At 41.1% G+C, this 24,637-nt stretch overlaps 1 protein-coding gene across 4 annotated transcripts; it reads right to left on the bottom strand.

Moving 5' to 3' along the window:
* Positions 1-194: 194 nt before the first annotated feature.
* On the bottom strand, positions 195-22,048 carry LOC123999704 (calcineurin B homologous protein 3-like). 4 transcript variants are annotated; one of them, XM_046305704.1, is made up of 8 exons: positions 21,761-22,034; positions 13,509-13,578; positions 13,163-13,243; positions 3,622-3,761; positions 3,034-3,095; positions 2,833-2,940; positions 2,646-2,693; positions 195-1,863 (listed from the first exon to the last, which is right to left on the bottom strand). In XM_046305704.1, exons 1-8 carry the CDS (start codon positions 21,822-21,824, stop codon positions 1,786-1,788), a joined length of 651 nt encoding a protein of 216 aa, XP_046161660.1. In that variant the 5' UTR covers positions 21,825-22,034; the 3' UTR covers positions 195-1,785. The 4 variants fall into 4 exon arrangements, with proteins under 4 accessions (XP_046161660.1, XP_046161664.1, XP_046161663.1 ...); XM_046305708.1 differs by lacking the exon at positions 21,761-22,034 and adding an exon at positions 6,161-6,287 and having other exon boundaries at positions 13,509-13,544; XM_046305705.1 differs by having other exon boundaries at positions 1,777-1,863; positions 2,805-2,940; positions 21,761-22,048.
* Positions 22,049-24,637: the final 2,589 nt, after the last annotated feature.

Consider the following 24,637-nt stretch of genomic DNA (forward strand, 5'->3'; position numbering starts at 1 on the left):
TTGCTTGGGGGCTAGCCCATATGGGGGTAAATGTAGGGAAAAATGGCACAGCGTAGCTTCCAGAAAAACACTTGATTTCAAACTAGGGATTTCTGTGGCTTGTGAGTTAAGACAGTAATTCTGCTCATATGAACTAAACATTGACACATTCAGCCCAAAGCGGAAAGTTTAAAAAAGTACAGAGTCACCAAAGATACAGAGAATGTCTTTAAAAGTTTTTTTTAGAAGGTTCACATAAATTCACTATGATTAATATCACTTTATTGGTCAATTGCAAACAAGGTCCAACTAATATATATCTTCCAGAAAAACAGTCGATTTCAAATGAACAAAACATTGACACATTCAGCCCAAAGCGCACCCCCCCCCCCGGTTGCTGGCTCGCGCCTCTAGCCCCAAGGCTATGTGCTGCCCCCACTTGATTTGATTAAGCACAAAGCAAATTCAAGTTTCATTATAGATCCCTCTCCAAGGCTGTCTGATAATACAATTATTTTCTTAAAAGCAAAACTAAACACACTCCAATTCCTACAGTACATAATCATTCAAAAATGATACACTTTTGGTGAGCGGTTTACTATTTTAATGTTCTCAATAAAAAGAGAAGGCCACATCATTTACATTATTCCTTGCTACAATAACATCCCAAATCGGAATAAAAATATTGTATTTTCCAGTACAAATATACAGTGTCACCAAGACATGCTAAAATCTGTAGATGCAATCAAGATATCGGCAGGCTGCAGTATTTGCTGGTGCCTACTTAAAATACATTTGATCTGCAACTGATTAAGGCCCAATTAAGTAAATGAATGCATGCCATTTAGTTCACAGGAGGCTGCTGAGGGGAGAACGGCTCATAATAAATGGCAGGAATGGAGCAAATGGAATGGCATCAAACACATGCAAACCAAACAATAAAATAGGCAGTATAGAGATGATTAAATGTGGGAATGGGATAGACTTCACATTCTTTGGTCTCTAGAGGGCAGCACAGACAAGTTGCATATCATTGTTTCCATTTCTAACAGTCAACAAATGCTTGTTTGTGTGGGCTTGATTCTTAAAACATTTGCACAAGTCTAACGCACATTTTACTTGAAACTACTATCTCAATATGAGGATGGTCTTGCCACAGGACATGTGCAGTATGCTATACTGCTAGGCTGGTCAGTTAAACTTTGGAAATAAGTACTTTGTTTCTATTGGTCAGTGACTTTTTAATGAACATGGAAATTCTAACCTGTTTTGATTCCAAACTGATGGCAGTGGCAGCAAGACAGTTTAGGTGTGCATGGCGGTATAGAAGAGACGCGCAAATGTTTGTAGCTTATTCCACACAGTGCCTTAGATATACTAGGAGGTAAATTGCATTCACTTCAATCATGGAGCTGCATAATTGGCTATCACTTTATTACTGGCTTATTACATTGTTATTATTGGATTGTTGAATGATTATTGAATTTATGATTGATTCATGGCATTTAGAGCATTGTGAACACTTGCATAAAATATGGAGTGATAGATACAGGCATGCTAAATTCATAACATACCTACTGCTAATCTGTGTATATTTGCATAGTTGCACATAAATATGTTTTTATCCAATAAATGTGTAAAAACATAAAGTGTGTGTTAGTAGAAGCTTAAACCGTCACCCAAAACTATTAAACAGAGCTTTGTAATAGTTGGTCTGAGAAGGTAAAGTATGCCCTCTGGCCACTAAATAAAAAGACCATAGAAGAGTGCTTGTGCATCATAGTAATAAAATCAAGTGGAAGATCCTCACTTGCACAGGGTCGTCGTGTCCATATTCAAAAAGCGAATGTTCATTTTCATCTCGATCTCAATATCTTTCAGTATCTGAAAAGAAAATGTTGTTTTACTACCAGTATCATACTTACGGTAGTTACTAAACTCTGACAATACCTTAAACTATTGTGTACTTTATTAATAACAAGAAAAACAATTGTGCTGCTATTGTTTGTGTTAAAGGGACAATCTGCAGTCTTGTCAAACAGCAGAGAGATAGGGCTGGAGAAATGTAACCACAAATTAAAATGATAGTTTTAACCATGTTTTGATGCTATACAGTATTTGTTTACAAACAATGGTGTAAAACAAGCTTATATTTTGGGTTCTAATGGGATGTGAGAGTTGAACTAAGATCATGAGGCATTTAAAAGTTATAATTAAGCAATAAGGCCTAATGGTATATGACCAATATACCACGGCTAAGGGCTGTTATAACGCAGAGTGCCTGGATACAGCCCTTAGCCATGGTATTTTATTGCTATTATAAACTGGTTACCAACGTAATTAGAGCAGTTGTCATACCCATGCTATATGGTCTGATATACAACAGTTGTCAGCCAATCAGCATTCAGGGCTGCAACCACCCAGTTTATAATCTTCATTAATCAATGGGCATATATTGTTCATTTAAAAGTAAAACATTGGATGTAAGGAGTGCAGATCACGCCTTTAAAGAACAGTGATGATTTAATGGGCTCTCCAGCGAAGCTCACATAAATAATCTATACTTCCTTTATTGAATAATAAAAACCTTTTATAAAGCTATAGCCATGACTTTTACCCCAAAAATAAAAATATTATTAGACACAAAATAATGTTTTATAACAAACCTTTAGAAAATGTTCAAAAGTGATCCCCTCGTAAAACTCATCTGGTTCCTGAGAATGAGATTATTGAATATGGTATTGAAAAAAACTGTTATAATAGTCAGATGTCATATAGCTGCTGATTCCAGATCTAAAACTCAAGAGTGAGGAAAAAGAACATACACAAGATGTTGTAAAAAAGCAGCCGTACCATGTGACCCATGGAAATACTGGCCACCTCCAGCATGGCAGCATCTGCTATTCCTTTTGCCGTTTCCTTTTCCAGGGCTCCGCTCCGAGACAGCAGCTCCTCCACTACCTACAGTACACTCAGAGGAAAGGCAGTCATAGTTACAATACATAGTGATAGGCAGATAAAGTATTTGAAAGACAGTGCTGGGCAATGGCTTACATGTCGATACTCCTCCAGAGTGATTGTTCCATCGTTGTCTGTGTCGTGCATGTTAAACAGGACTGGGAAAGAAAACAAGGAAAATCTTACACAAACTCTTTACAAATATTTGCTTACGAAAGGCTTACCAGCATGTGTCATGAGGCATCACGGTCAAGCATTTGCTGAATAATGCTGTATATGGGATATAGATCTGTTGTATGCGTACCTGCTATCCCGGCAGAAGGTTTACAGATAATTGATTCCTTTTCTGGATTCCAGTCAAAGAGCGAGCCATAGTACACATCAAACCGTGTACAGTGTTCTGAATGTCATTGTAGAAAGTACACAAGCTAATAAGGAACTAACAAGGAACTGAATCCACATGTGCCGTCTGCTGTAGTTATTGCTTGTGATTCATGTATGTATTTACGCACCTGTTGTGTGTCCCGAAAGAGATGCACAAATAATTATTATATCCATTTCATTTTTAGATATTATTATATCAATTTCAGCACAGTGTTACATTTGGTAGTGAAACTATACTATAATGCAAAACATCCATCTTAACACCAGTCCACACTGTAACATTTGAATAACGGTACTCACAGCGGAGTTTCTCCCTCCTGACCTTCTCTCTCTGTTCCTCTGTCATGTTCAGTGCTGGAGGTCTGAAGTGGGACATCACCACAAGGAACTCCTCAAAGCTGATCTCCTCCACCGTCCCGTCACCATTCTGATGGAAGTTTCTATAGAGGTATAAAAAAGCAAGGAACATAAATATCTCCATCTTGTGGACAGATGAGGTCACTGCACAACATCCTAGGCACATCATGGATACCGAAATGTATACTGTACGCAATGTGGTAGTAGCTCGACTCCGCCTATTGCTAGCTAAGGTTGTATTATTGTCATATAGATTATAAACTCAGCAACAACAAAAAAACGTCCCTTTTTCAGGACCCTGTCTTTCAAAGATAATTTGTAAAAATCCAAATAACTTCACAGATCTTCATTGTAAAGGGTTTAAACACTATTTCCCATGCTTGTTCAATGAACCATAAACAATTAATGAACATGCACCTGTGGAACGGTCGTTATTTGCCTACTGTCTGTAAGCTGTTAGTGCCTTAAGGTCACAGTTATGAAAACGTAGGACACTAAAGAGGCCTTTCTACTGACTCTGAAAAACACCAAATGAAAGGTGCCCAGGGTCCCTGCTCATCTGCATGAATGTGGCTTACGCATGCTGCAGATGTGGCCAGAGCAATAAATGTCAATGTCCGTACTGTGAGATGCCTAAGACAGCGCTACAGGGAGACAGAACGGACAGCTCATCGTCCTTGCAGTGGCAGACCACGTGTAACAACATCTGCACAGGACTACAACTGCCCGAGTTACACCAGGAACAATCTCTCCATCAGTGCTCAGACTGTCCGCAATAGGCTGAGAGAGGCTGGACTGTGGGATTGTAGGCCTGTTGTAAGGCATGTCCTCACCAGACATCACCGGCAACAACGTCACCTATGGGCACAAACTCACCGTCGCTGGCAGGACTGGCAAAAAGTGCTCTTCACTGACGAGTCGTGGTTTTGTCTCACCAGGGGTGTTGGTCAGATACTTGTTTATCATCAAAGGAATGAGAGTTAAACCGTGGCCTGTACTCTGAAGCGGGATCGATTTGGACGTGGAGGGTCTGCCATGGTCTGGGGCTGTGTGTCACAGCATCATCGGACTGAGCTTGTTGTCATTGCAAGCAATCTTAACGCTGTGCATTACAGGTAAGACAACCTCCTCCCTCATGTGATACCCTTCCTGCAGGCTCATCCTGACATGACCCTCCAGCATGACAATGCCACAAGCCATACTGCTTGTTCTGTGTGTGATTTCCTGCAAGACAGGAATGTCAGTGTTCTGCCATGGCCAGCGAAGGGCCCGGATCTCAATCCCATTGGGCACATCTGGCACCTGTTGAATCGGAGGGTGAGGGCTAGGCCCATTCCCCCCAAAAATGTCCGGGAACTTGCAGGTGCCTTGGGTGGAAGAGTGGGGTACACATCAATTGGCAAATCTGGTGCAGTCCATGAGGAGGAGATGCACTGCAGTACTTAAGCAGGGCACCTTTCATCCAAGCTACTCAATACTGCCCTTGTCGCTGCAGCCATAAGAAGTTTGGAACCACCAAGACTCTTCCAACAGCTAGCCGCCTGGCCAAACTGAGCAATTGGAGGAGAAGGGCCATAGTCAGGGAGGTGACCAAGAACCCAATGGTCACTCTGACAGAGCTCCAGAGTTCCTCAGTGGAGATGGGAGAACCTTCCAGAAGCATAACCAGCCATGCAGCACTCCACCAATCAGGACTTTATGGTAGAGTGGCAAAACAGAAGCCACTCTTCAGTAAAAGGCACATGACAGCCCACTTAGAGAGTTTGCCAAAGGCACATAAAGGACTTTCAGAACATAAGAGACAAGATTCTCTGGTCTGATGAATCCAAGATTGAACTCCTTAGCCTGAATGCCAAGCATCACGGCTCGAGAAAACCTGGCACCATCCCTACGGTAAAGCATGGTGGTGGCAGCATCGAATCAAATAAAATTGTATGTCACATGCGCCGAATACAACAGGTGTAGACCTTACAGTGACATGCTTACTTACAAGCCCTTAACACTTATTTTTCATAGAACTGCATTGTTGGTTAAGTAAAAAAATGGATAAATAGAAAATAAAAGTAACAAATAATTAAACAGCAGCAGTAAAACAACAATAGCGAGGCTGTATACAGGGGGTAACAGCACAGAGTCAATGTGCGGGGGCACTGGTTAGTCAAGGTAATTAAGGTAATATGTACATGTAGGTAGAGTTAAAGTGACTATGCATAGATAATAAACAGAGAGTAGCAGCAGTGTAAAAGAGGGGTCTGGGCAGCCCTTTGATGTGGGGATGTTTTTCAACTGCAGGAACTGGGAGACTAGTCAGGATATAATGATATATAGGTTCCGGAGGGGATGGCTGCCGTTTTAAGGGCTCCTAACCAACTGTGCTGTTGTGTTTATTTGCATTGTTTTTAACTTATTTGTACATAAAGTTGCTGCTACTGTCTCTTACGACTGAAAAGAGCTTCCAGAAATCAAAACAGTGATTACTCACCTCGAATTGGACAAAAATGTTTTCTTTAATGAGTCTGACACGAAGGATATGCTACTTTCCGGAGACCAGGCCCAAATCCCTGTCATTCACGTGAAGGCAGAGATACAGAGGGAGGAGGTGGGGGTGCCTTGTGAGGATTCAGAGGAGAGTGAGTAAATCACCAATACCATCGATTCAAATCAAATCAAAGTTTCTGTCAAGTGCGCCGACCTTACACTGAAATGCTTACTTACAGGCTCTAACTAACAGTGCAAAAAAGGTATTAGGTGAACAATAGGTAAGTGAAGAAATAAAAACAGTAAAAATACAGTGAAAAATAACAGTAGCGAGGCTACATATAGAGACTGGTTAGTCGCGCTGATTGAGGTAGTACGACCATGTAGATATGGTTAAAGTGACTATGCATATATGATGAACAAAGAGTAGCAGTAGTGTAAAGGGGGGTTGGCGGGTGGTGGGACACAATACAGATAACCCGGTTAACCAATGTGCGGGAGCACTGGTTGGTCGGGCCAATTGAGGTAGTATGTACATGAATGTATAGTTAAAGTGACTATGTATATATGATAAACAGAGTAGCAGAAGCGTAAAAGAGGGGTTTGTGGGAGGGGGCACACAATGCAAATAGTCCGGGTAGCCATTTGATTACCTGTTCAGGAGTCTAATTGACCAACGATCAATCACGAGCAATCACTGGAAAACAAACTTGATGAACTACGGTCGAGACCATCCTACCAACAGACATTAAAAACTGTAATATCTTATGTTCCAGTTGAATCTGGTAATGAATGGTGTGGCTGTTGAAAAAGTTGAGGAGACTAAATTACTTGGCGTTACCTACCAGATTGTAAACTGTCATGGTCAAAACATATAGATTCAATGGTTGCAAAGATGGGAGAGGTCTGTCCGTAGTTTGACACCACACTCCAAAAAGCAAGTACTGCAGGCTCTAGTTTTGTCTAATCTTGATTATTGTCCAGTTGTGTGGTCCAGTGCGGCAAGGAAATACCTAGTTAAGCTTGAGTTGGCCCAGAACAGAGAGGCACGTTTTGCTCTTAATTGTAATCAGAGGGCTGAGATAAATACTATTCATGCCAGTCTCTCTTAGCTATGTGTTGAGGAGAGACTGACTGCATCACTTCTTTTTATAAGAAACATTCATGTGTTGAAAATCCCAAATAGTTTGCATAGTCATCTTACATAGCTCTGACACACACACACTTACCCCAACAGACATGCCACCAGGGATATTTTCATAGTCCACAAATCCAGAACAAATTCAAGAAAGTACAGTATTATATAGAGCCCTTATTGCATGGAACTTCCTTCCATCTCATATTGCTCAAACAAACAGTAAACCTGGTTTAATAAAACAGAAATCAACACCTCACGGCACAACGACTCTCCTCTATTTGACCTAGATAGTTTGTGTCGATGCATTGATATGTAGGCCAAGTGTGCCTTTTTAAAAGTGTATGTAGTTCTGTCGTTCTGTATTGTGTCATATGTTTTGTGTGGAGCCCAGGAAAAGTAGCTGCTGCTTAGGCAATAGCTAATGGGGAACCCAAGAAAATACCAAATACCACCGACACAAATAATATTTAGCTGGCTGGGTTTTCCATGCATCTGCAGGACAGAGCAGCTATGTCTGGTAAGACAAGGGGCGGGGGTGATTGTCCATTTGTCAATAACTGCTGGAGCGTGTTGTCTAATATTAAAGAAGTCTCGAGGTATTGCTTGCCTGAGGTAGAGTACATCATGATAAACTGTAGACCACACTATCTACCAAGAGAGTTATCAGCAATATTATTAGTAGTTGTCTATTTACCACCCCAAACTGATGCTGGCACTAACACCACACTCAACGAGCTATATAAGGCCATAAACGAACAAGAAAATGTTCATTCAGAAGCGGCACTCCTAGTGGCCGGGGAATTTAATGCAGGCAAATTTAAATCCATTTTACCTAATTTATACCAGCATATCTGACCACAATTCTATCCTCCTGATTTGTGCTTTACAAGCAAAAACTAAAGTAGTACCAGTAACTCGCTCAATACGGAAGTGGTCAGATGACATGGATGCTACGCTACAGGACTGTTTTGCTAGTACAGACTGGAATACGTTCCGTGATTCATCCAATGGCATTGAGGAGTACACCACCACAGTCACTGGCATCATCAGTAAGTACATCGACGACATCGCCCCCACAGTGACTGTACATCAGGGAGGGAAAAAAGTTTCTGATAAAGAAATTATCAGTCTATAATTTTAATGGTAGGGTTACTTGAACAGTGAGAGTCAGAAAAACAGCAACAAAATCCAGAAAAACATGTCAAAAATGTTATAAATTAATTTACATTATAATGAGGGAAATAACTATTTGACCCCCTCTCAATTAGAAAGATTTCTGGCTCCCAGGTGTCTTTTATACAGGTAGCGAGCTGAGATTAGGAGCACACTCTTAAATGGAGTGCTCCTAGTCTCAGCTTGTTACCTGTATAAAAGACAACTGTCCACAGAAGCAATCAATCAATCAGATTCCAAACTCTCCACCATGGCCAAGACCAAAGAGCGCTCCAAGGATGTCAGGGACAAGATTATAGACCGACACAAGGCTGGAATGGGCTACAAGACCATCGCCAAGCAGCTTGGTGAGAAGGTGACAACAGTTGGTGTGATTATTCAGAAATGGAAGAAACACCTAAAAGAACTGCCCCCCCTCGGCCAGGGGCTCCATGCAAGATCTCACCTCGTGGAGTTGCAATGATCATGAGAACGGTGAGGAATCAGCCCAGAACTACACGGGAGGATCTTGTCAATGATCTCAAGGCAGCTGGAAGGACTGAAATCCTGCAGCGCCCGCAAGGTCCCCCTGCTCAAGAAAGCACATATACATGCCCGTCTGAAGTTTGCCAATGAACATCTGAATGATTCAGTTGACAACTGGGTGAAAGTGTTGTGGTCAGATGAGACCAAAATGGATCTCTTTGGCATCAACTCAACTCGCCGTGTTTGGAGGAGGAGGAATGCTGCCTACGACCCCAAGAACATCATCCCCACCGTCAAACATGAAGGTGGAAACATTATGCCTTTGGGGTGTTTTTCTGCTAAGGGGACAGGACAACTTCACCGCATCAAAGGGATGATGGACGGGGCCATGTACTGTCAATTCTTGGGTGAGAACCTCCTTCCCTCAGCCAGGTCATTGAAAATGGGTCATGGATGGGTATTCCAGTATGACAAGGACCCAAAACACATGGCCAAGGCAACAAAGGAGTGGCTCAAGAGGAAGCACATTAAGGTCCTGGAGTGGCCTAGCCAGTCTCCAGACCTTAATCCCATAGAAAATCTGTGTAGGCAGCTGAAGGTTCGAGTTGCCAAACGTCAGCCTCGAAACCTTAATGACTTGCAGAAGATCTGCAAAGAGGAGTGGGACAAAATCCCTCCTGAGATGTGTGCAAACCTGGTGGCCAACTACAAGAAACATCTGACCTCTGATTGCCAACAAGGGTTTTGCCACCAAGTACTAAGTCATGTTTTGCAGAGGGGTCAAGTACTTATTTCCCTCATTAAAATGCAAATCAATTCATAACATTTTGACGTGTTTTTCTGGATTTTTTTGTTGTTATCCTGTCTCTCATTGTTTAAATAAACCTACCATTAAAATTATAGACGATCATTTCTTGTCAGTGGGCAAACGTACAAAATCAGCAGCAAAATACTTTTTTCCCTCACTCTACATATCCCAACCAGAAGTTATGGATTACAGGCATCATCTGCACCGAGCTAAAGGCTAGAGCTGCCACTTTCAAGGAGCGGGAGACTAATCCGGACGCTTATTATAAATCCCACTATGCCCTCAGACGAACCATCAAACATGCAAAGCATCAATACAGGACTAAGTTTGAATCCTACTACACACTGGCTCTGAAGCTCGTCGGATGTGGCAGGGCTTGCAAACTATTACGGACTTCAAAGGGAAACCCAGCCGCGAGATGCCAAGTAACACAAGCCTACCAGACGAGCTAAATGCCTTTTATGCTCGTTTCGAGGCAAGCAACACTGAAGCGTGCACGAGAGCACCAATTGTTCCGGATGTCTGTGTGATCCCACTCTTCGTAGCTGACGTGTGCAAGACCTTTAAAAAGGTCAACATTCACAAGGCTGTGGGGCCAGATGGATTACCAGGGTGTCTACTCAGAGCATAAAAGGACCAACTGGCAAGTGTCTTTACTGACATTTTCAACCTCTCTCTGACCGAGTCTGTAATACCTACATGTTTCAGGCAAACCACCATAGTCCCAGTGCCCAAGGAAGCGAAGGTAACCTGCCTAAATTGCTACAGCCCGTAGCACTCACGTCGGTAGCCATGAAGTGCTTTGAAAGGCTGGTTATGGCTCACGTCAACACCATCATCCCGGAAGCCCTAGATCCACTCCAATTCACATACCACCCAAAAACAGATCCACATATGATGCAATCTAAATCGCACTCCACACTGTCCTTTCACACCTGGACAAAAGAAACACCTACAGTATTTGAGAATGATATGCATTGACTACAGCTCAGCGTTCAACACCATAGTGCCCTCAAAGCTCATCACTAAGCTAAGGACCCTGGGACTAAACACTTCCCTCTGCAACTGGATCCTGAACTTCCTGACGTGCCACCACCACGTGGTAAGGATAGGCAACAACACATCTGCCACGCTGATCTTCAACACCGGGGCCCCTCAAGAGGTGCATGCCTAGTTCCCTCCTGTACTCTCCGTTCACCCACGACTGGGTGGCCAAACACGACTCCAACACCATCATTAAGTTTGCTGACGACACAACAGTGGTAGGCCTGATCACCAACAGTGATGAGACAGCCTATAGGGAGGAGGTCAGAGACCTGGCAGTGTGGTGTCATGACAAGAATCTCTCCCTCAATGTGAGCAAGACAAAGGAGCTGATCGTGGACTACAGGACAAGAAGGGCTGAACAGGCCCTCGTTAACATTGTTGGGCTGTATTGTAGAGGTGGAGTTTCAAGTTCACCAACAAACTATCATGGTCCAAACACACCAAGACAATCGTGAAGAGGGCATGACAACACATATTCCCCCTCAGGAGACTGAAAAGATTTGGCATGGATCCTCAGATCCTCAAAAAGTTCCACAGCAGCACCAGAGAGCATCCTGACTGGTTGGCTTGATGTCCTTTGGGTGGTGGACCATTCTTGATACACACAGGAAAATGTTGAGCGTGAAAAACCCAGCAGCATTGCAGTTCCTGACACATACCAGTGTTCCTGACCCCTACTACCATACCCCGTTCAAAGGCACTTACATTTTTGGTCTTTCCCATTCACCCTCTGATTGGCACACATACACAATCCATTTCTCAATTGTTTCAATGCTTAAAATAATTCTTTAACCTGTCTCATTCACTTAATCTACACTGATTGAAGTGGATTTAACAAGTGACAATCAATAAGGGATCATAGCTTTCACCTGGATTCACCTGGTCAGTCTGTCATGGAAAGAGGAAGTTCTCTTAATATTTTGTATACTTTTCGTTTTGATGAAAAAACATTATTTGTCTCTCTGAAATGAAACCATCAAGTGATTGAAAATAAATACATGCCTATCTGTCATTGAGCAACACAATGCCGTGATGAGATTGGTGTTTTTTTCACTCTTTCATAAGTTCTTTAAAACAATAAAAGCTAATTTATCAAGATTTCTGAAAAAGGATATATATCATTTTGGAAAGAAACTTAATATTCAAACCTTTCCGGTCTACACAAGTGCTAGGTGGTAGTGGCTAACGGCTAGGAGCTAAAGGCTAGGGGTTGTTTCTAGATGAGGCTGACATTTAACATCTCTGTGAGGCACCACCAAACCTACTGTTTAATGAAAATCACACTAGGTAGATAGGAGCATCTTGAGAGAAGTTCACTTTTTGGGTTCTATTTTCGACTGGTGTTAAGCTAGCCCAATTGTCAAACACACGCTCGTTAGCAATTTCAATTTGTTAAAGCCAGCGCACTGCTATTTTCCAAACCTTGCCCCAGGATTGGTAATTGACGTGTCAGCTCGCTTGCTTTGAGGTGGGAGGGTAAGAAATATCTGAGGTGTGCCCTTAAAAAACATGCGCCAAAGGGCACATTTCAGGCAACGCTAGTGGGGATATTTATTTAGTTGGTTATGGCATGGATCTTGCCAACAGAGGAACACAGTAGACTAATAAATAGAATAGCCTATGCCCAATGTTATATTAAATTAGCACTTTTGGGAGAAGCAAAAACAGTCAACACCCTTTTCTTCTTTTACTTGTCCATTCGGACAACTTAAATCTATATTCTTCTTGTCCAACATTTTTATTTACCGGAGTTGCATTAATGTCAAGCCCTGAATGTGTCTAAAAAAAACTACATGTGTCTTGAAACCCCAAAGTCTCATTATAGGCTATGGATATTATTTATATCCAGCTCCTGTGAAACTTGACTCATTATGTGCGATGCCCACTGAATGAAATATGCCTATTTAGAAACAGCAAGTTGTTAAAGTCAAATTATTGTTTTTCATTTATATAAAAAGAAAAAACATTTTCCACTGTCATCTGTTGGATCTGAATGTCAAATTGCAGGAAAATCCCATCGCTGACCGTGGTGTTGAATCAACTATTGATTGCCTGTTTCTTTGCCCCTACAATTCTACTTCGCCATATCAACGTTGAAGGTAGACTAATCTTATTAGAACATTTATACATCTTGTTACAAGTTGAAGCAGGGATCAAGCCCACGTCACACCAACAACTTATATTAATTCAAAGAAAAGTCTGCCTCTTTACGCTGACGCCAGGTGTTACGGCCACTGTTCCCGTTGTCAAAATAGCCCAAATATTTCAGACACACCACCACTCAACTGCTAAGATTTACTTTGCGTTTGGTTTGTTAAAATAGAGCCCTTAGTTGTGTACTTATTGAGGTACTTAACGGGAACACGATAATCTACCTTTTGTCAAAGAAGGCCTCTATAATTTGGGTGCGGATTGGATTGCATGCCAGGTCTGGAATTGTGTCGAGGTCAGCTCTCCTACAAGTGAAAAGACAAGGAGATAATTAAAAGGTGTGCACCAGGAAGCTGGTAACTTATAACATCTTGCTCAACAAAAGCCAAACCAAAACCTGTTAGACTAGTTTATTATAAAGAAATGGGAAGAACCACTTCACCAGAAATGTATTATGCCAGGATACACCCATGTGTGTCCCCATAGTAACAGCACAAGTTAAAAAATAAAGTGTGTTAGAATGGGCCTTTACAGAGTGTATGAATGTCAAACATTATTAGGGAGTCCTACCTCAGCATGTCTTCATTGTGGCTCAACTGCTTGAATCTTTTGTGCAGGATTCCAATTTGCTCGAAGGAAACTGAGGAACAAAGAAAGGACTGTCATGAGTCCAAGACAGAGAGGGACATCCTGCCTACCACAGCAGGTTAGAGACATAGACGGATGAAGGAGAACTCAAATGTATCTTCAAGAGGCCTCTTATTAGTGAGGCAAAATGCCAGGCAGCACATCAGTTAACATTGAATGAGCAGGAAACCATGACGGACTGCAGAGTAATGATGTTAACGGAACACAATTGTTTTTTAAAACTTTTGCCAACTAAATTTTATCTTTGTGTCTTGAAGTTATGTCTAATTTATCATTCAGTTTGCCTGATTTGACATCCTCAGGACTAACACTGTATACACACATAGTATAAGCAGAGAGTAGGGCTGAATGTTTATTCAGCGTCTATTTTTAGTTGATGCCAGTGGATTTGTATATTCAAATGTAAAACCGATTTCACATTGCATTATCATTGTAGTTTAGAGAAATACAGTAATACATGTGTTTTAAACTATGTATTACATGTAATGATAAGCTCAAAGTATTCAAATTCATTCAAACAAGGACTGATATCTAATATCTATCTATCTAATCGCCACAATACTTCAATGAAGAGTTTGTGTGTGAGTGAGTGAGTGCGAGAGTTTCAGTGTGTGAAAGAGGCTGCCGAGGGAAGGACAGCTCATCATAACGGCTGGAACAGAGTGAATGGTATCAACCATATCTTGGATGAGTTATTTACCGTTCCATTGACTCCATTCCAGCCATTACTATGAGTCCGTCCTCCCCAATTATGGGGCGACCAGCCGCATGCGATACATTCCTAGGTATATTGTACGGGCATACTAGTATGTGAAGATCTAATGTTGGATTACCAGTGGTATGAGGAGACTCACTGAGGGTGGGGATTTCAGACAATAGAGATGGTGAAGAAAACCGGTCTGTTCACGGCCTCATTGCTTGCATGTTTTTCTGAAGCTATACACTAAGCATCTAATCTATTATTCATGGTGGCTCAGTCAGGCCTACACTGTTATTTGGATCCTCATTAACTTTTGCAGAAGCAGCAGCTACACTTCCTGGGGTTCACAAAAAACACAAAACATGACATGCAACAAAACACTGATAGACAAGGACAGTCACACAAATTTAAAATACAACGATATACAAACAATACAACAAAAAGTGTGTGTTAGAGTGTGTGTGTTTGTCCCCTCACTGTCCCCACCGTTCCATGAGATAGAATTCAATTCTTATTATTTATTTTTTACGGTAATTCTGCTGTTTTCTTGAGTTGGAAGGGAGTTCAATGAGATCATGGCTCTGTATAATACAGTGCATTGTCATGAACTCGTTTTTGACTTGGGGACTGAAGAAACCCCTGATGGCATGTCTTGTGGGGTATGCATGTGTGTCTGAGCTGAATATAATTTGATTGTGCAGACAATCTGGAATCTTCATCGCAGTAATATTTCTCATAACTAGAAGAGATCCAGAAGAAATCTAACAATACAGCTTCAATTATCATCTTATTGTCAATTTTTTTTAAACCAATCTGTAATCGGAGTCAGCGCAGTATAAAGGTGAGTGCTCTATACCAATTTTTGGGGTATCCAAAAGGAAATGCCGGCATTAGAGGCAAGAGAGGGGAGTACTGGCAAGATTAAGGCCAAGGGAGAACCAGCCACCTCTTCCTCCATTCTATAAAATTGATTAACTCTGATTGCGGATATGCTATCAATGGGACTCTCGTAACTTTAATACTCCCTGCTTTTCTGAGAAATTGCTTTCAGACAATGGATTCTCCACATAGGTGACACAATGTCAATTACACTCCACACTGCCCTCACCCACCTAGAAAAGCGGAATACCTACGTGAGAATAATGTTAATTGACTACAGCTCAGCTTTCAACACCCGTTTCCCCTCCAAGCTCGTCACCAAGCTTGGGACCCTGGGACTTCCTGATTGCCGACCCCAGGTGAAGAGGGTAGGCAACATCCCCTCTGCCACGCTTACCCCACAGGGGTGTAAGTTTAGTCCCCTTCTGTTCACCCACGATTTCCCCAACACCATCATCAACTTTGCTGAAGACACGACAGTGGTAGGCCTGATCACTGGCGACGATGAGACTGGGAGGAGGTCAGTGACCTGGAAGTGTGGTGCCGGGACAACAACCGCTCCCTCAACGTCAGGAAGACCAAAGAGTTGATCATGGACTACAGGAAATGGGGGGAGCATCGACAGGGCTGAAGTGGAGCATGTCGAGAGCTTCAAGTCCTATGGTGTCCAAATCACTACGGACTTAAAATAGTTCACACACGTGCGCACAGTTGTGAAGAAGGTGTGACAGTGCCGCTTCCCCCTCAACAGGTTGAAAAGTTTTGGCGTGGGCCCTCAAATCCTCAAACAGTTATACAGCTGCACCATTGAGAGCAGCTTCACTGCTGGCTGCTTCACTGCTTGTTATGGCAACTGCACTGACTCTACACACGCACGCACTCACATACACCCACACACTGTTCTTTTTTTCATATACCCCTATACATACAGTATCTACCTTAAATCACTCCAGTAGGGTACTTTACTATTTTTAGGCAGTATAATTACTTTGGCATCCCTCCACATCTGTGGAGACACACACACACACACACCTTTAGGCTTTGGTTAAATATATAGCAAATAGGGCTGGCAATACATTCTGCTACCATACTCAATAGATTCCCATCAATGCTGTCTATACCTGGTGGCTTGTCATTATTGATGGATAAAAATAGTTTTTCCACCTGTCTCACACTAACTTGACTAAATCAAAACAGCAATCCTTCGCTTTCATTATTAGATATTTTATACAAAAATATGACGGATCACTGTACAATGTTTTCATTTCACTTCTGAGTTTTTTCACCTTACTAGCAAAATAGTAATTGAACGATTGGCATTATCAAAAGCGTTTGTTATAAATTAACTATCAACTTAAATGAAAGATGGAGATGAATTGTGCTTTCTGCCCATTATATCATTTAATGTACTCCAAAGTCTTTTTCCATTGTGTTTTATGTCATTTATCTTTGTTTGGAAATATAATTGATTCTTCTTTTAGTTAAGTCACAAAATGTCTCAGTTTACAGTATATCAACCAATCAAATGAGCAGCCAGACTTGTTTGCCACCTCTTTTGCATAATTTGTTTGAACCATAACATTTTTCAATTCATCATCCATCCAGGGGGCTCTAACAGTTCTCACAGATAACAGGTGCTTTTCAACAATTGGCATTAATAATTTAACAAATACTTCCAACGCTGCATCTGGATTCACCTCTTCATACACATCAGACCAACATACATTTTCAACAAAAGACTCAAAAGACTCAACATTATAAATGACTTTAGTCCCAGCCTTTGGCACTTCGGCTTTCCTTATTATTGCCACAATGTTATGGTCACTACAGCTATTTGACCAAGGAGAGTGATGGAGTGCTGCATCAGATGACCTGGCCTCCACAATCACGAGACCTCAACCCAAGGAGATGGTTTGGGATAAGTTGGACTGAAGAGTGAAGGAAAAGGTTTGAATCCAGGCTGTATCTTAACCGGTCATGATTGGGAGTCCCATAGGGTGTCGCACAATTGGCCCTGAGTCATCCTGGTTTGGCCAGTGTAGGCCGTTATTGTAAATAAAAATGTGTTCTTAACTGACTTGCCTAGTTAAATAAAGGTTACATACATTTTTACAACAACAAAAGCAGTCAACAAGTGCTCAGCATATGTGGGAACTCATTCTAGACTGTTGGAAAAAGATTCCTCGTGAAGCTGGTTGAGAGAATGCCAAGAGTGTGCAAAGCTATCAAATGCAAAGGGTCGCTACTTTGAAGAATTTCAAATATAAAATATATTTGTATTTGTTTATTAACACGTTTTTTTTAGTTACTACATGATTTGATACGTGTTATTTCATAGTGTTGATGTCTTCACTATTATTCTACAATGTAGAAAATAGTAAAAAATAAAGAAAAACCCTGGAATGAGTAGATTTGTCCAAACTTTTGACTGGTACTGTATAGTGTATGTCAGTCAGTCAGGTGGCTAGCTGCCGGGAGAGACGTTAAGGGCTTTGGCTAGTATTACTTTGCCAGATAGAAGGATGAAGTAAGAAGCTAATGTTAAACGTAGCCCACCTCAGCAGGAGCAGAAAATAGGCTACTGAGTTCTCATAATAGCTTTTCTTTACAGAGAGTAGCCTACTGAGACAGATAGCGATGTGGCGCTCAGTGGTGAGGCTGAGTCAGGCTGCAATGCTTGCAGGAGGAAGCAGAAGAGAAAGAGAGGAAGCAAGCAGAGAGCGAGGTTATAGCAGTGGCTCCCAGTGGGGTTGTTCATGTTGAAAGATATGTTTCAATATGAACATATCCACATGGCCCATCTTCCCTAAAAGTGCAATGTATAGAATATATGATTTTATGCAATTCATCATTACAACTGACTGAACAATCCCTGATGCTATGTGTCGGTGTGAATCATTTCTCATATTTACCCCCTTCCAGGGGTAGGCCTATAACATTACAAATTGTAAAGCTAATAGGCTATTTGTTTGTAGATCGACTGAGGTGAATGAACCTAATGCAGCCAAGCTGATAATAGCTTGAGACATTTTTGCTTGTTTTTGCTGTTCTCCAATTGTATAGAAATCCACTAAATGAGCTTCAACTTCCAAAAAATGTCCTCTGATAAAACCTTAAGAATTAGCAGAGAGACCACTCTGGAAATGTTATATACTTGTAGAGTATATTGTTCTAAACAATGTCTTGAAATAAACCAAATCAAAAAGGGTACTTTGATATATTAAAACTTCTTATGGCTGGGGGCAGTATTGAGTAGCTTGGATGAATAACGTGCCCAGAGGTGCCCAGAGTAAACTGCATGCTACTCAGTCCCAGTTGCTAATATATGCATATTATTAGTATATTTGAATATAAAACACTCGGAAGTTTCTAAAAACGTTTGAATGATGTCTGTGAGTATAACATAACTCATATGGCAGGCAAAAACCTGAGAATAAAATCCAACCAGGAAGTGGGAAATCTGAGGTTTGTCGTTTTTCAACTAATTCCCTATTGAAGATACAGTGGGACATTGGTCATGTTGCACTTCATAAGGCTTCCACTAGATGTCAACAGTCTTTACAACCATGTTTGATGCTTCTACTGTGAAGTGGGAGCAAATGAGAGGGGAATGAGTCAGGGGTCTGCCAGAATGCCATGAGCTCGTGACGCTCGTTTACGTGAGAGCGAGCTCTGTTCCATTGCATTTCTACAGACAAAGGAATTCTCCGGTTGGAACATTATTGTAGATTTATGTTTAAAAACATCCTAAAGATTGATTCTATAATTCATTTGACATGTTTCTACGGACTGCAACGGAACTTTTCTACTTTTCGTCTGCTCCTAGTGCATGCACGTCATATATTTGGATTTGTGAACTGAACGCGCTAACAAAAGGAGGTATTTGGACATAAATGATGGACATTATTGAACAAAACAAACATTTATAGTGGAACTGGGATTCCTGGGAGTGCATTCTGATGAAGATCATCAAAGGTAAGTGAATCTTTATAATGTTATTTGTAACTTCTGTTGACTGCACAATATGGCGGATATCTGTTTGGCTGTTTTGGTCTCTGAGCGCCGTACTCAGATTATTGCATGGTTTGCTTTTTCCATAAATATTTTTTTTACATCTGACACAGCGGTTGCAATTAAGGAGAAGTGTATCTAAAGTTCCATGTATAACACTTGTATTTTCAACAACATTTACAATTAGTATTTCTGTAAATTGATGTGGCTCTGCAAAATCACTGGATGTTTTTGGAACTACTGAACATAACGCACCAATGTATACTGAGAGTTTTTGATATAAATATGTACTTTATCGAACAAAACATACATGTATTGTGTAACATGAAGTCCTATGAGTGTCATCTGATGAAGATCATCAAAGGTTAGTGATTAATTATACCTCTATTTCTGATTTTTGTGACTCCTCTCTTTGGCTGGAAAAATGGCTGTGTTTTTCTGTGACTTGGCTCTGACCTAACATAATCATTTGTGGCGCTTTGGCCGTAACGCCTATTTGAAATCGGACACTGTGGTGGGATTAACAAGAAGTTATACCTAGGATAGGTTAAGTAATCCCTCTCACCCCACCCCCCCTAAGTTTTAGATGCACTATTGTTAAGTGACTGTCCCACTGGATGTCATAAGGTGAATGCACCAATTTGTAAGTCGCTCTGGATAAGAGCGTCTGCTAAATGACTTAAATGTAAATGTAAATGTAAGTTTGTCTTTAAAAAGGTGTTAAATACTTAATGTTTGAGGAATTTTAATTATGAGATTTCTGTTGTTTGAATTTGGCGCCCTGCACTTTCACTGGCTGTTGTCATATCGATCCCGTTAGCGGGATCTCAGCCATAAGAAGTAAAACATTAATATTTGTAGTGTTGAATAAATTCATATGAAAATTTGACATACTCCATATTTTAGAGCACACTACAAGAAGTATAATGACACCAAGATGTTGTTACAGGAGACATGTATAGGTCTTAATCCACAAATGGTTTGCGATACAGATGCAAAAAGCATGTCGTAAATCCAATGAAGTTTCTATGTGAAAATTGCCAGAACAATCGAAGATACCAAAAATATTTTCGGCTACACTGGCATGGAATCGCCCTTTTAAGATTTAATGGTTTCATTTCCTGGTTGCTAAAATTATGATAGTTCACCTAACTTCAGTTTATGTGACAAAACAAGCAAGTATAAATTTGCTGTGAAATATATTTTCCATAACCAAAAATATTGTATTTTCAGCTGCTTGAACATTGTGTAATGAAACAGGCAGGGAGCAGGTCTCGAACCCTTGACCTTCTAGCCCGAAGTCCAGTGCGCTATCGACTGTGCCACAAAAGCATGCTCATGCAGCAGAGTCGATTTCCACGCTTATAAACCCAGTGTCGTTACAATACTGTACAAAACTGAAAGTAAAATATGCAAAAACTAAACTTAAGAATGGGAAGCATAGAAATAGCGCACATAGAACCGAGCTACCGCTTCTTATACTTGCTTTCAATGAGAAAGAAATGCGAGTTATCCGTTAATGTGAATTTGGTCATGTAGCCCAAAAAGTTACATATTGCAGTTGTAAAAAATATAGGCGATTAATCTGGTCTAATACGATTATCAAGTCTCATTTCTTTCATCTGACTTTAGTCACAAGGACATTCCATATTTGATCAAACAGTCTTCTCATTGTTCTGCTTTTAATTTGGACATGGTAGCTCATCTCATTGCAGGGTATCAGGAAAGACACTACAGTAGGCCTACTAGATGCCTGACAATCATCAGACTAATACCTCAGGTTCACAGTCTGAAATTAATGCCATTTGACGTTTGATTTGAAAATGTCCTCACAAGCCAGAATGCTGAATACAATTGAATTTCAATGTATTCTATCAGTAGTCTGTGCGGGTTGTCCTTTTGTGGGTAGGAATTTGAGCAGAAATATCCACAGGAAAGTAATAAAGTATTATTAAACTGACTTTCCAAACACTGGTACCTCCATTGATATTTATATCCCCTGGCACATGCGCAAAACAATGTAAACAAACGTCTACAGGAGGCCTTTAGGCAAGTATGCATGCATTGCCTGCGCATCCTTCAGGTGATCTGAACGCACTACCAGGCTTTTAAAAGTTAGTTTAATTATACTTTCACGTGGATATTTTCTCAAATTCCGCACTATACAAGTTCCAACTCGACGGACAATCAAGAGAGTAAGTTCAAATGGAATTTTATTCAACATTCGTGACACAGTGGACATGAAACTAGCTTTCCGGTTATGTCAAAGCCTTTTGCGCGCTGATGCCCAAGAGGGATAGCATCGGCGCCAACTAGCAGGAAAGATACCCCTACTAGTGCTGTAGCCTACAGCAATATATAAATCATGCTGTTCTCCTATGGAAATAGCCCCCAGAACACATACCGCTACACTTGATGACGTGTATTATGAAGATACTCATTATTGAGAATGGGGTTACGTAATTGTGGTGGCGTTTCATTTCACAATAATGACACATTTTTGCGCAAGATTACATAGACCCATAACAATGCGTATTCTCAACAATTGTACTCGTATACTACAAGAAACAAACGTAATACTCACAGCCCGTCTTCTCTGACAATTCTCTGTATTCTGGTTCATCAGATAATGACTGTAATGCGCCCATAACTCGAGAAACTTGCCAGCTGACCAACCAGACGCATGGAAATACCGATTGGTCTCGCTCAGGACAACGCTGGTAACTACTGAAATCGAAACAGCGTCAGTTCAGTGGAACAGATATTTTTTCATTAGCACAACCCCAACTCCATTGGTCGATACCGGCTGCGCTCATAAGTAATAAGGCAGTTTCTTCAAGGTCCTAATGCATTTCAAGGTGTCATTCTCTGCAGACAGAGCGCGCACTTCCGCAACTTGGCAGTCTCCTTTGATCTAGTTGTCTCACTACTTCTTCTTCGTCTGGTTTTCTGGCAGACTACACAGGCGCTTTGTTGTGTATTGCTGCCTTTCAGTTTGGAAAGTGCACTGTTCACAGAAAAGGGAAATAAAAAAATAGGAAATCCCCATCTATCTATCTATCTATCTATCTATCTATCTATCTATCTATCTATCTATCTATCTATCTATCTATCTATCTATCTATCTATCTATCTATCTATCTATCTATCTATCTATCTATCTATCTATCATCTCCAACACACCCATCCACCCCTGCCCAATACTTTGGCCCCAACAGATCCTACAGCAGGTCATCAGTCTGGGAGGCTGGAACCCCTTCTCTGAAAACCCCCTGTAGTTTTTCTGCACTAAAATCTCTGATACCCAAACACATCTATGCTTCTGCTACTACCAATTCAATCTTCTGGGATTTCCTTTCCATCTGTGCGGTAAAATTAATGACCATAGTAATTAATTCCAAGAAGCCAACCTTAATAAAGCACAAACTGTTCTGGTCACTCTGTACTGACCTACTTTCCCATTCCTTTAGCACATCATCCTCTACTTTCCTCACTGCCTCAGCATGTGACACTTTGTGCTCCTCTCACCCTGGAAACTTCAATCTGTCTCACTCACTCGCACAGGACATTTCTGAACCCCAGCAACATGGCCACCACCACTTGAATTGAAACACCCAACCTTTTCCCTGAAACTATACGCTCTTTTGTCACAAGCCCTCCTGCACACTTCTCACATCTTTCAATCTCCCTCCTACGTAATGCTGCAATATGACCAGAAACTTGGCACCGGAAACACCATAGTGGGTTCCGAATGTTCTCTTATTACTGTCAGCAGTGGCCTACTTAGGCTACAGTGTAGTAGCTTGTAAGACTGTTAGAATTTTAGTGAGGTCCGAAGTTTTTTATTGTATAGAAGTGTAGTAAATGAGCTTCAACTTGTACATTTCTATACAAATAAAAAAGTTATATTTGAAGAACAGAAAAAAAAGCAAAAATGACCCAAGCCATTATCACCTTGGCTGGTATACACTACCGTTCAAAAGTTTGGGCTGCCTAGAAGGCCAGCATCCCGGAGTCGCCTCTTCATTTTTGACGTTGAGACTGGTGTTTTGCTGGTACTATTTAAGGAAGCTGCCAGTTGAGAACTTGTGAGGCGTCTGTCTCTCAATCTAGACACTCTAATGTACTTGTCCTCTTGCTCAGTTGTGCACCGGGGCCTCACACTCCTCTTTCTATGCTGGTTAGGGCCAGTTTGCGTTGTTCAGTGAAGGGAGTAGTACACAGCGTTGTACAAGATCCTCAATTTCTTGGCATTTTCTCACATGGAATATCCTTAATTTCTCAGAACAAGAATAGACTGACGAGTTTCAGAAGAAAGTTATTTGTTTCTGGCCATTTTAGGGCTGTAATCGCACCCACAAATACTGCTGCTCCAGATACTCAACTAGTCTAAAGAAGGCCAGTTTTATTGTTGCTTTAATCAGCACAACAGTTTTCAGCTGTGCTAACATAATTGCCAAAGAGTTTTATAATGATCAATTCGCCTTTTAAAATGATACATTTGGATAAGCTAACACAACGTGCCATTGGAACACAGGAGTGATGGTTGCTGATAATGGGCCTCTGTACGCCTATGTAGATATTCCATAAAAAAATCTGCCTTTTCCAGATACAATGGTCATTTACAACATTAACAATGTCTACACTGTATTTCCGATCAATTTGATGTTATTTTAATGGACCAAAAATGTGCCTTTCTTTCAAAATAAGGACATTTATAAGTGACCCCAAATTACTGAGGTCTGGACCTTGGTGTCTTCATGTAGTTGTCTACGGTAGCCAGGCCTACTACATTCTTAAAAATAAAAAAAGTATTGCATGGGCTACTTTCATAGCTGACTAAACTCCACCCCACGATAAAGCCTACATCTCAATGGAGTTTTGGTGGAGTATAGGCCTACCTCAGAATACATTGAGTCAGTATCAGTCGATACTTCTTCAATGCACACCTTGTAGTCCTACCTATGTATGTCCTGTGCAGCTGTGTTCTTTTCTTTGGGTGCTGCAATAGTAAATTACAGCATTCCACACTGATGAAATCACTTTTACATAAGTATTCAGACCATCTACTCAGTACTTTGTTGAAGCACCTTTGGCAGCGATTACAGCCTCAAGTCTTTTTGGGTATGACTTTAGAAGCACGGCACACCTGTATTTGGGGAGTTTCTCCCATTCTTCTCTGCAGATATTCTCAGGCTCTGTCAGGTTGGATGGGGAGTGTCGCTGCACAGCTATTTTCAGGTCTCTCCAGATATGATAGATTGGGTTCAGGTCCAGGCTCTGGCTCTGGCTGGGCCACTCAAGGACATTCAGAGACTTGTCCTGATGCCACTCCTGCGTTGTTTTGGCTGTGTGCTTGGGGTCGTTGTCTTGTTGGAAGGTGAACCTTCGCCACAGTCTTAGGTCCTAAGCGCTCTGGAGCATTTTTTCATCAAGGATCTCTCTGTACTTGTTCATCTTT

This window comes from Oncorhynchus gorbuscha, linkage group LG16 (genome assembly GCF_021184085.1).
Source record: "Oncorhynchus gorbuscha isolate QuinsamMale2020 ecotype Even-year linkage group LG16, OgorEven_v1.0, whole genome shotgun sequence".
Taxonomy (NCBI): domain Eukaryota; kingdom Metazoa; phylum Chordata; class Actinopteri; order Salmoniformes; family Salmonidae; genus Oncorhynchus; species Oncorhynchus gorbuscha.

What these genes read in the sequence shown, in the direction of transcription:
- LOC123999704 (XM_046305704.1), bottom strand. Translation starts at nt 21,824, where the DNA reads ATGGGCGCATTACAGTCATTATCTGATGAACCAGAATACAGAGAATTG. An exon ending in GAGGCCTTCTTTGACAAAAG is followed by an intron (nt 3,762 to 13,162) that starts GTAGATTATCGT and finishes ATACCTCTATAG; the next exon opens with AAACTTCCATCAGAATGGTG. An exon ending in CAGGAGGGAGAAACTCCGCT is followed by an intron (nt 3,096 to 3,621) that starts GTGAGTACCGTT and finishes TTTCTTTCCCAG; the next exon opens with TCCTGTTTAACATGCACGAC.